This window comes from Gymnoscopelus microlampas (assembly GCF_963454915.1).
Source record: "Gymnoscopelus microlampas genome assembly, chromosome: 3".
Classification (NCBI taxonomy): Eukaryota; Metazoa; Chordata; class Actinopteri; order Myctophiformes; family Myctophidae; genus Gymnoscopelus; species Gymnoscopelus microlampas.
Genome location: NC_139940.1, coordinates 24,096,837 through 24,109,821, shown reverse-complemented (window position 1 = coordinate 24,109,821; position 12,985 = coordinate 24,096,837). Strand labels below are relative to the sequence as shown.

The 12,985-nt window shown below is 39.2% G+C and overlaps 1 protein-coding gene across 1 annotated transcript; it reads right to left on the bottom strand.

Annotated features, from left to right (window-relative positions):
- Nucleotides 1-1,868: 1,868 nt before the first annotated feature.
- On the bottom strand, nucleotides 1,869-11,662 carry LOC311042372 (uncharacterized protein). The gene is made up of 7 exons (XM_084053068.1): nucleotides 11,214-11,662; nucleotides 9,606-9,869; nucleotides 8,476-8,572; nucleotides 7,799-7,998; nucleotides 6,349-6,495; nucleotides 3,388-3,484; nucleotides 1,869-2,905 (listed from the first exon to the last, which is right to left on the bottom strand). The coding sequence occupies exons 1-7, from the start codon at nucleotides 11,506-11,508 to the stop codon at nucleotides 2,647-2,649; spliced, it is 1,359 nt and encodes a 452-aa protein (XP_083909194.1). The 5' UTR covers nucleotides 11,509-11,662; the 3' UTR covers nucleotides 1,869-2,646.
- Between the last annotated feature and the right edge of the window lie 1,323 nt (nucleotides 11,663-12,985).

Sequence of the window (12,985 nt, the reverse complement as noted above, 5' to 3'; positions counted from 1 at the left end):
TGAATGTGTGTGTGAATGTAATGCACAATCTATGTAAAGCGCTTTGGATAAAAAGCGCTATATAAATGTACCATTTACATCTTGGCTGCTACAGGCTACCAAATATCATGATTGTGATGAGACAGAAATGCAGACACATACAGATTTAGGTCTATCATCATCCATTTTAGTTGTTTTATATCCCTTTTTATTTTTATATAACCCAAACAAATCCTTTGTCTTTATTATTAATCTCCACCTGGAGATTCTTGCATTCGGCTCTGGGGGCTCTCTCTAACCAGCCCAATTAGTGTAATTTCTTCTACATGCTGCTGGCATGCCAAGGACCTCAATTCCCATTTCCCAAATATATATTTTTTTAATCAGTCTACGAAAACAGTCATATTTTGTGAATTAATAATGGTAGAGCAATAGTCCTTCCAGCAGGGGTCTGCAACCTGCGGCTCTGGAGCCACAAATGGCTATTTAGCCCTCCCCTTGTGGCTCCCTGTAGCTATAGAAAACCTTTTTTTTTCTTTTTTTTCACATTTAAATTTGTATTTATCGTTGCTGTAATATGAGACATAGATTCTTACGTGCTCCAATACTGTAAAGATGTGTAGAATAAATGAGTTTCAACATTTCTGTCAAATTTGCGTCAAAGCCTGCAACACATTTATTGGCGCAGCATCGGCATTAGTGGGCTAAAATAAGTTTTGCGGCTACAGACAGATTTTGTACTTATTTTTTGGTCAAAAATGGCCCTTTTGACTTTAAAGCAGGGGTCTTCAACGTTTTCAGGCCAAGGACCCCCTAGCTGAGAGAGAGATGAAGCAGGGACCCCCTCTATATCGTATCAAATAGTGTTCCAGATTCAACATTTTTTGTTTACGTGGTCTGCTCTTTTTTCCCTCTACACCTATGCCTCTTTGCCAAAAATAGCCGATCTACAAGCTCACAACGCCTCGCAGCGCGAGGGGTTGTGAGCTTGTAGATCTGCTATTTTTGGCTAAAGTTCTCCTCAGAAAAGTGATGCTAGGGTTCAAGTGGTTAAGGTAAAATAAAAAATCCTATCCCCCCTGTAGTAACTCTGAGGACCCCCTAGGGGTCCCGGACCCCCTGTTGAAGACCCCTGCTTTAAAGGTTGCAGACCCCTGTTCTAGGGTAACCGTGAGGCTAGGCTCACTAATTAATTGGCTGCCTCCGAACTGCAATGCCCGTCCATCCAGCATTTGATTTTGCACTCCATTTAACAAGACATTGCATTTTCTAGTGCTTTCACTTCACTTAAATGTTTATTTTGTCTTTTTTATGATTGCATTTTTCCTTCATTTAACTTAAATATTCATCTGTGAGTACATAAACAAAACCAAAATTAAAATGAATTACAATACTGTAGTATAACTTACAAGCTCCTTCATCCTCGGGTACGAAATGTATGAGAGCAGGAGACTAGGGCTTGTGGTGGGTATTTCCTGTAGAAACAGCATGTAAATACTGTTCAGTGGTCGTGTCACATGACCTTTTATGACCCCAGCGAAATGAAGAACAGTTTAACTATTTATTTCACCGGATAGCGGTTAGCCCAATGAGAGAATGAACAATGACTACTCTGATCATAGGTTTCACTTTCTACACTGTTATCTCCCTTACAAATTCTGTATGAAATCTAATTCAACAAAGATCTTCTCTTATGGGGGTCCCTGGAACAAAATCTTTTTTAAATAGTTGTATGCAGCCTAATGTATCAATTTGGGGGTCTTTGACATGAACATGTTTGAGAACCATGGAGTAGAGAGTTCACCTCCAACTACTGCAGATGTGCTAGTTATAACATACTTTACCATTGGTTAAAATAATGATTTATTCATTCAAATACATCCCAGATTTCATGTTTAAGACTGAGAATGACTACTGTTCAGTTAAATGCATACTATGCATTCTGTAATTTATTTTCACACTGAATCTTTGTTCACTGAAGTGTTTTCACAAAACAGACCTACGCTTTATTCCACCAATTAAAATGTAAAACGATCTCATGAATACTCAAATTGATATGCAAATATGCAAAATGCAGACCAGAAAAATGAAGAAGCAGAAATATAAAAAACATAACTGCAAAATGAAAACTAGGTGTAAAGATAACAGTAACAACACAATAGCCTTCACAGAAAGTCTTGGCAAAGCCGTATGCAAAAGTCAACTTTATATGCAAGCCCCAAAGATCCCTCAAAGGATTTGGAATTCCACCTCTATTGATTTATTGTTTAGGCTTTTAGCTGACACTGGCCTGCCTTTAGCTCTTATCCTGAGCAACAACTAAGTGTTCAGCATCACTGTAAATTGGCAAATGAGATATAATACTGTGTGAGGATGTAACCTGTCAACCATTGTATAGAAACTACCCAAGAGTCTCTTTTAAGCCATTACAAGCGGGAAAGCATCATCAGTCATTTTAGATTTTAGCTATACATATAGCAACATATTTCAGAGCATACCGTGAAACCTCTCGTATGTAGCAGATATACAAGCTTGCGTGACGCCCTGCCATCACATTTTACAGTGTTTGAGGTCCCAGAGATAATAAAAAAAAGGTATCAAATGGGGTCAGTGGCCTAATGCATATCAAACTTGGGGTGGAGAATCTCTAGGTTTAGAGGTTGACCACTAAACTACTACCTCTACCTGTCCACCCAGCCTAGGCCTGCCTCTATGAGGGGTACTACCTTCAGGTTTGGCTGTGTTGTCAGAGAGGTGGTGGGGGTGAGAGTGATCTGCCTGGACAAAGTGACTAGTAGCTTGTGAAAGTCCTTCCTGGAACATTTTGCGGTCACGAGAACGCTGTTGTGCAGCCCTCCATTTAGCTCTTTTCTGTCTTTTAGCCTCTTCAGACATCTGCGATACCAGCACCCTCTTCTTGTAGTAGCTGAAAGAAAACGAGAGATAAGTGCTTAACTCTGCATTCATTATGGTAAACTTGAAGCATCTCAATCTGCAGTAGAGTCATAACCGGCCACCATCATGCACTGCAACATTTTTAATGAAGTATTGTAAGAAACAGTAATATCTAGGTGCTACAGTTTATCGATTTAATCGACTACAAAAATAATCAATAATCGTTAATTTGATAAAAAATAATCGATAAAAAATCTATCCCTATTTTGAGCATGTCCTTATAAGTGAAAATCTTCAAAACATATAGAAACATTGACACGTTGTAACCATGTAGATCTGCTATTTTCACATTTTTGCACAAAGCATAAAATAGGACTTACAGGACTGTAAGTGGTTAATCGTTTTGTTGATAAATGAAATTATAGACAATCTAAAAATATTTCTATACAATAATCCCTAAGAAATTAATTGATATCCTTAAGCAATCATAATTGTATGAAGAAAAAAAGCTACCTTAGACGAGCCTTCTCCTTCAACATCTGTACACCTTCAGGTGTAGAACGGCATCTTTCTCTGTACTGCCTTTGATTCTCTGCATTCATCACCTTTCCTGAGATTATGGAAGCAATATTATCAGCACTAATGTGCAGCCTAGGAATAAACATCTACTATATTTGAACTCAGCAGTTTTTAATATTCAAAATTATAACCAGAGTTCAAATCATAATCAATAATCTAATACTCAACAAATAATTTCAGTAATTCGGATCTGATTGGAATCTTGATAAGTTAAAAGGATTCCTGGCTATTAAGCCAAATATGCCTTAATACATTATAATTGCCCTCTATAACTAAAATTTAAACACCTTAAATATTTTATTTATTTTAGAAATAGTTTATCTTTTACTGAAGAGGGACAACACCTCGCTGGTTGATTTTTTTTGTCCATGCGTGTTCCAGCCTTATGGAACGCTAATAAATAAATAAAAAATACATATTGTTTTGATGTTCATATTAACCATAGGAAGTATCAAGTTGTTTTTTATTAGGACATGCTAATAACATTCCTTAGGGCTGGACCACACATGGACAAATGACATCATCAACTTGTGTTGGGCATTGTCCCACTTGAGTTAAAAGATTAAACATTTCTAAAATAACAAAATTATTTAAGGTGTTTTTTATTTTACATTTTAGCTATAGAGGGCAATTATAATGCATTAAGGCATATTTGGCTTATTAGCCAGGGATCCTTTTAACAAAGCTTTATACGTATCATCAGAATTAGAGCTGTCATGATCATTACATTTTAATTAAATTTAATTACATAAAAAAGAAAAATAAATTGCTATTAACGATTTGTGTTTTTGGCATTGAATATTGGAACATATAAATAACAATTACTTTTCTGTTCGGCTTCCAGGCTTTGCAAACAAAAATTGCACAAAACAAATATGACAAATTACTTCAATAAACAAATAATTACTGGCAATGACCGATAGCCTACCAATAATCAAAATAAATAATGTAGTATGGCCAAAATAGGCCATTAATAATTTTATACTTTAATTATAATGATTTTATTTGTGGAAATAGCCACTCTACAAGCTCACAACATGTCACATTGTGACGCGTTGGGAGCTTGTAGAACAATTTTTTAAAATGTTTCAAATATCGGAAAATGTTTCAACATGGAAACGATTCTGACGATAATGCAAACAAATGATAGCGATTATCTCAAACCTGCAATCAGGCGATTATATTATGTAGGTGTAAACAATTTGACACCTAGGCGCTTGGGTGGCGCAGTGGTAAAGGTCCCTGCCCACCACCAGCAGTGTCATGGTGATTTTTTTACTGGCAGGACTGTATTTTAATGACGTCACGCGAGCGCGCACGGCACGCACACACCGCGTGCATTTTATTTTACCTTAAATTAGGAAACATGTTTGTATAGGAAATGTTTTTTAGCTTAGTTTTAGTCTTTTTAAACTAATACAAATTCAAGGAATGCCATGAATTATAGAGCTGAAACTAAAAGTTTGCTTTGAACGAGTATCTTTCTCTTCTTCGACGGTGGCTAAGGCATTGTTGCGTGCAGATAGGATACTGGCAGCAGCCCTACTGAAGCCAACATGCTGTGTTGCTTACTGTGTAGCCTATAGATGTGAGGAGTGAGGAATCTGAGGATACATTTTCACACTCACTTGTAAACCTGTTATATTATGGCCATTTGGGTACTTGGCTCGTGAATATACGGGGGGGGGGGGGGGGGGGGGGGCACGTTCTAGTGTGCATGTGTGTGCACGCACGTGCCGTGCACTGTACCGTGCCGTACCTTGCACGTGAAAGAATTACTGGCCACACGCCGTCCCACTCCGTGTGGCCTCCACGACACCACTGCCCACCACCATGGAGGTTGTGAGTTGGAATCCACCGTGATGCATCCGGAATTGTCAGGCGTCTATACATACACAATTGGCCCGTGTTCGGGGGAGGGTGATACTGATCACTGCAAGTAATCCTACGGGTTGGGGCGGCAGCGGGGAGTGTTGGGCGGGAGGAGTAGGATGAAGGCTCTACGTCCTCTTGGTGGGGGCTCCTCACTGGCAGGTGAGTCAGTAGGATACGACAACAGTGACATCACAGAAATGTGCGTGGGGGGGAATCAATTGGCACAACGACTAAATTGGGGAGGAAAAGGGGGTAAAAATAATTGGCTGCTCTAAATAAAAAAAAACTAAAAACTATTTGACAGGCCTACACAGAATGAAATCATACTTTTTCTGTTGGGAGTCTTGAGACGGTCTATGTGCTGATCACACCTCTCTGACTTGATATATATATTTTTTAAATATATTTTTTGGCTTTTTCTGCCTTTATTTCATAGTATACAGTAGACTGACAGGAAATGGGGAGAGAGAGAGATGGGGAGTGACACGCAGCAAAGGTCGTCGGGATCGGGATTCGAACCTGTGACACGCTCTGCCCAGACCGCTATGCCAGCCGTCCAGGCCCACCTCTCTGACTTGACGAGCACCATTTCAACAGCAGCAGGCTCCTCTTTTACGCGTCATCCCAAAGCCTATACCACTTGTGCAAGGACATGCTGTGATTGGCCAGTAGCCCCTTTGAGTGGCAGTTGGGGCAAACGCTCAACCCAAAAAATTATTTATGATTCTGTGCCTTCCAGTACATAACTCGAACGGTGCTGAGTTGGCTCAAGCGAACTTCGCAACGTTCGGCACTGCGACTCGCTCGCTTTAGCTTGCTCGTGGTGCCTCTCGTGGCTCAAGTTCACTTGAGACGGCGCGCCTCCGCTGCGGTAAAAAACAATACTTTACGGGCAAAACAATTTGTCCGCAGTTGTTGTAGGCGAGAGCCAGTTCCGCGCGCGTCATAGAAGCGGGCCGTGGTTATAGCACAAGCGGTATAGGCTTTGGTATGTCGCCTCTTTCACCACAGGACTGGTACCTAGTCTGGCTAATGAAAGACAATCAGTGATTCCTGTCTGTGAAGAGTGTGACATCTGGTGTTCAGGGTCCTCTTGGTTGGATGGCTCAACAGCCATACCATCTTGACTCAGTGAGAAACCCAATGGAGACATTTTAGCTCCAACACCTATGGAGTGAAAACAGTGGTGTAAACTAAAGTAACTAAGTACATCTACTCAAGTTAAGTACTTAGTCTGTAGGCTACTTGTTAAAATGTTTAGGTGCTTCTTTTTGATTGATTGAATACTTTATTAACAGTTTGCAAATAGTACAGTGGTACGAATACAATGATGTTAAAAGGACACAAAAAGCCCTAAGGGCTTGTTTCAATTGTGGTCCTGTGTATTCAATTCATCAAGACATACAATACTATACAAGACATCATCAACACTAGTAGCAATACACGTATATGAACAGAAAACAATGGGGGGGGGGGGTCTAAGTGTGTTTAGTCAAATATCAACACTTTTCCAGATTCACACAGAGCACATTCTGCTACCCAATGAGTGTAAAGCTTCCTTTGGGGGGAGCAGACGACAGGTGCGGGCCGGGGTAATTAATCACACCTGTGTGCCCCATACGTATGTGCTGCTCCCCAAAGGAAGTTTGATAATTATGTTTGTGCAATCATTTTGTGGCCGCCGATGGTAGCTAGATGAATGTTGTCCGTGTGAATCTTGTGGAAAAGTGGAGATATTTTACTAAACACACGTTTTCTGCCACAACTTTCAAATGGATATGAAACTAAAGGACAATTATAACACAATGCCGCCACAATGAGTCTGCTACCCGGGAGGGCATAGGATAGGGGTGATCTATGCCTATGGCTGTGTATCTGAAATACATCATGAAATGTATGTAATATCAGTATCATTCACAGCATTGAAGGGCTAACATTAATATAGACATTAATATGATCATGCAATATATATGCAATACCTGCCTTTAGCTCTTATCTAGAGCAACAACCAAGTGTTCAGCATCACTGTAAATTGGCAAATGAGAAACTGTGTGTGAGGATGTAACCTGTCAACTATTGTATAGAAACTACCCAAGAGTTTATTTTAAGCACTCTTAACCTGGCGTCCCCATTTTGAGCATGTCACTCACTCACTGTAGGCAAAATTCCCCCCAAAATCTGAAATGGACCACAAGTGGATCTGCTATTTTAGCTATTTAAAAAAAATAGCCCTTACAGGTCCATTTGGTTCCATTATTTTGTACACTTTCAGGGTACACATTTCACAAGGATTTTACAGTGTAGATTGAGGTCCCAGAGATATATTTTTTTAAAGGTATCAAATGGGGTCTGTGGCCTAATGCATATCAAACTTGGGGTGGAGAATCTCTGGGTTTAGAGGTTGACCACTAAACTACTACCTCTACCTGTCCACCCTGCCTAGGCCTGCCTCTACGTCGTCGATGGGTACCTTCAGGTTTGGCTGTGTTGTCAAAGAGGTGGTGGGGGTGAGAGTGATCTGCCTGGACAAAGTGACTAGTAGCTTGTGAAAGTTCTTCCTGGAACATTTTGCGGTCACGAGAACGCTGTTGTGCAGCCCTCCATTTAGCTCTTTTCTGTCTTTTGGCCTCTTCAGACATCTGCGATACCAGCACCCTCTTCTTGTAGTAGCTGAAAGAAAACAAGAGATAAGTGCTTCCTCTGCATTCATTATGGTGAACTTGAAGCATCTCAATCTGCAGTAGAGTCATAACCGGCCACCATCATGCACTGCAATATGAGCATGCACGGCATATTTTTTAAATAAGTATTGTAAGAAACAGTGATATCTAGGTGCAACAGTTCATCGATCTAATCGACTATAAAAATGATCCATTATCGTTAATTTGATAAAATAATCGATACAAAAATCTATCCCTATTTTTTTTTAGAAAAGTGAAAATCTTCAAAACATATAAAAATGGACACGTTGTAACCTTGAAGATCTGCTATTTTCACTATTTTTGCACAAAGCATAAAATAGGACTTAAGTGGTTAATCAATGTGTTGATATATCAAAAAATCAAAAGAATTATGGATTCAATAATCACTAAGAAATTAATTGATATCCTTAAGCAATCATATTTCGTATGAACATAAAAAGGCTACCTTAGACGTGCCTTCTCCTTCAACATCTGTACACCTTCAGGTGTAGAACGGCATCTTTCTCTGTACTGCCTTTGTTTCTCTGCATTCATCACCTTTCCTGAGGTCATGGAAGGAATATTATCAGCAATGATGTGCAGCCTATTAATAAAAATGGTAAAAGGTGCATTTATATAGTGCTTTTATCCAAAGCACTTTACATAGATTGTGCATTACATTCACCCATTCACACACCGATGGCGGAGGAAACCATGCTCATTGGGAGCAATTCGGGGTTTCAGCGTCTTGCTCAAGCAGACAAGCACACTTCGACACTAACTCTGGGGGAGCCCGGGATCGAACTGGGAACCTTGTGGTTCCCATCTGGCCGCTCTACCGGCCACTCTACCCCTGAGCCTCTGCCCCATAAACAGCTACTATATTTGAACTTGGCACTTTTTAATATTCAAAATTATAACAAGAGTTCTAATCATAATCAATATACCGTAATCGAATACTCAAAACTTCATTTCAGTAATTCGGATCCGATTTGAATCTTGATAAGTTAACAAAGCGTTATTAAAATGTAATGATCGTGACAGCCCTAATTTTATTTGAAGTATAACGCTATACTTCAAATAAAATTAGGGCTGTCACGATCATTACATTTTAATTTAATTATTTTTTTTTACAAATAATTTCAATTAACGATTAGTGTTTTTGGCATTGAATATTGGTAACATATAAATAACAATTACTGTACATTTCTGTTAGGCTTTTAGGCTTTGCAAACAAAAATTCAAATTGCACAAATAACTTCAATAAACAAATAACTACTGACAATGACCCTACATACACCTACCAATAATCAAAAATAAATAATGTAATATGGCCATATTTATACTTTAATTATAATTACTTTAATTGTGGAAATAGCCACTCTACAAGCTCACAATGCGCCACATTGCGACGCGTTGTGAGCTTGTAGATCTGTTATTTTTTTTAAATGTTTCATACATCTGAACATTGTTCAACACGGAAACGATTCTGACGATTTTGCAAAAGGAAAAGATTGCGATTATCTCAAATCTGCAATCAGGCGATTATGTATAGGTCTAAGAATTGTGACAGGCCTACACAGAATGAAATCATACTTTTGCTGTTGCGAGTCTTGAGACGGTCTATGTGCTGATCACATCCCTGCTCACACATCTCTGACTTGATTTCAACAGCAGGAGGCTCGTCTTTGACCACGGGACTGGTACCTAGTCTAGCTAATGAAAGACAAGCTGTGATTCCTGTCTGTGAAGAGTCAGAGTGTGACATCTGCTGTTCAGGGTCCTCTTGGTTGAATGGCTCAGCAGCCATACCATCTTGACTCAGAGAGAAAACCAATGGAGACATTTTAGCTCCAACACCTATGGAGTGAAAACAGTGGTGTAAACAAAAGTAACTTAAGTACATCTACTCAAGTACTTAGTCTGTACTTAAAGTAAAATGTTTAGGTACTTCTACGTGTGTTTGGTAAAACATCAACACTTTTCCACGAGATTCACACAGGCAGCACATTATACTAACACAATGGGTAGAAATGCTTCCTTGGGGGGGGGGGGGGGGGGGGGGGGGGGCATGACAGGTGCGGGCGGGGTCAAGTGTCATACAGTGGTGGAAAGAATGCTCACATTTCTTAATTAAGTAAAAGTATCAATACTGCAATGTAGATTATACTTCATTACAAGTAAAAGTCCAGAATTCAAAATTGACTTGAGTAAAAGTACAAAAGTATTGGTATAAAAATGTACTTAAAGTAACAAAAGTAGAAAGTACTCATTATGCAGAATGTCCCGTTTTAAAGGTTTTTAAATGTAAACAAATCTTTTGAAAATAGCAGATCTACAAGCTCACAATCAATGCATTGTGGGTTTGTAGGTGGCTATTTTCAAATGGCCGAAATGTAAAGGGCTGAAGTGGTTAATGTATGTATGTTTTGTAATCATAAATAATTGTAGTGTAGTAAAAGTACAATATTTGCCTCTGAGAGTGAGTGGAGTAGAACTAAAAGTACTGAACATTGGAAATAGTCCAGTAAAGTAAAAATGCCTCAAAATTGTACTTAAGTATAGTACTTGAGTAAATGTACTTAGTTACTTCGTTGTTGTGGGCCGGGGTCATTAATCACACCTGTGTCTATGTGCTGCAGTGCTTCCCAAAGGGAGTTTATTACGTTCAATCCTGCAATCATTTCGTGGTTGCCGATGGCATAGATATGGTAGGTAGCTAGATAGATGAATGTCTTCCGGACCGTCCGTGTGAATCTCGTGGAAAAGTGGAGATATTTCACTAAACACAAGTTTTCTGCCACAACTTTCAAACGGATATGAAACTAGAGGACAGCTATAGCTGGTCGCAGCAATTAATTATTGGGTGAGTAGTACACACGCAGCAGACCAACTTTAAATGCTCTCAACTACGCGACCCTATTGGTTGGGAGGTGTATTGCACTTTGACATATTATGAGAAAATGTCCGCCGATCGGATTAAAATGCTTTTTAATGAACAATACGGAAGATACGGGGGTACTTATACCCACCCGAAGTGAATTGTAACATCCGTGGCCATGGGGTAAGCACTTTATATTTGAAATTTTAACGTTTATGTAGATGTACGGGCTGTAAATGTAGAAAGTGCAAAAAACAGGTTGAAGTGTTGTCATGTTTCAGGGCTATAGCCTAGTACTAATATAGAAATATTGCAATACTCACAGGGAAACTCCACTTCTTGCTCATTTGTCCCACTGTAAACACAGTTTGTGGTGAAGGTGTTAGTATTGACTTTACAGAATAACAGTTCGTCTTCAGTCTGTTTCAACCTGAGCTCCAGTCGACTGATTTCAACGTCTCTGTCATCCAGCATCGTTTTATATTCCCTTATTGTACCGTTGTTGACTTTGTAAATGATGTCCACTACGGCGCGTATGGCATTTTTAACGGCATTTTCAACGACACGCGAGTCGTGAATACTCAGATCTGAATTAATAGTTCTGTTAGAATAATTCATTTTACTAATAATGTTAGCACAACGCAGCGATACCCTCAAGAAGAACAACAAAAGGTTAACTGAAGGAAGAAGCTTGCAGTAAAATAATTAGAATAATTAGATCAATCAATTTATAACTAAACGTTCAACAAAGATAACAAATTAAAGCGAAATGAAACATGTGTGACTGGACTGTACAACAACACGCAAGCCGTGTTGCCATAGTATGTGAGAGAAATAAGCAATCAGGTCTAGGAAAACAAGCCCAAAAGAAGCAACTATGGCCACAAGAGCACTTTATTGGCTATTTGAAAATAGCCGATGCAAGGCGTTGTGAGCTTGTAGATCTGCTATTTTCAAAACTGTGGAATATTATATTATATTATTAAATTCGGACGGTTATTACGTTGACATTTTAGTGATATCCAGCTATTTTGTATTACTAAGTGACTGTTTCCATAGTGTGATGGTATTTGTAAAGACATGATCATAATGAACATAAAAAGCTTTTTTTTTTTCTCCATTATTTTAATAAAAATGCATGCAAGCCATGGACTTCAAAAGTCCCGCAATTATATCCCTTTTCATCATGAAAATATTTGAGAACCACTGGTTTAAATAATAATTTTAAAAAAATGGAAGCAAGCCTAAATGAGCAACTACATTTAAGAAACAAGCCCAAAAAAACGCAACTTTACAGAAAAAGAAGCCCAAAGTTGCTTATGTTAACTTAATAAGCTGACATGGCAACACTGGTTTACGTCTATTATAACTGGTTTACGTTATGACAACTTCCGTGTGCACTAGCTTCTTTGGGGCTACAGTGCCATCGTGTGGTGATGTAATGTCAGTGCAGCTTGGGTACTTAGAACTCAATACAACACAGCAGCATGCATGATTTTAACAGTTAACATTTTAGAACAATAATCCATCAATTGTCTTTCATGGATCTATGCTCTGCTTCCTTGTCCACACGTCTCCCTCTATTTCCCCTTAAAGAAGTAGTTCACCCAGAAAATGACTTATATTCTATCAATTACCCACCCCATGAAACCTTGAATTCATGGACATTTTTGGGGGTTTTGTCGCATTCCTAAGCCAATAATTTGATTACGTCTCCTATCTGCTAATGTATCCGGTAGGAGACACAAAGGAGTGCGACAAAACAACCCCCGCCCCCCCAAAAAATCCATGAATTCAAGGCTTCATTGGGTGTGTAATTGATAGAAATAAAATGTATTTTGGGTGAACTACTCCTTTAATTCTAGAGGACAGTGGGCAGTCCACTCCACATCTATTCATTTCATTCTTTGGGTCAAATCACAGAAAGTGAGAGGGAGACGGTGCAGGTGCTCTATGTGCAGGTGAGGCACAGGAAGACTTGATCCAGTCCAGCCAGTAAGAGCCATGGTTCCAGAGCGAGTCTCTTATCCATACAGCTCTTAGGCTACCCAAGACACTGCTGATTGGATTCAGGTCGAGTGGGCAGTGGGAACCT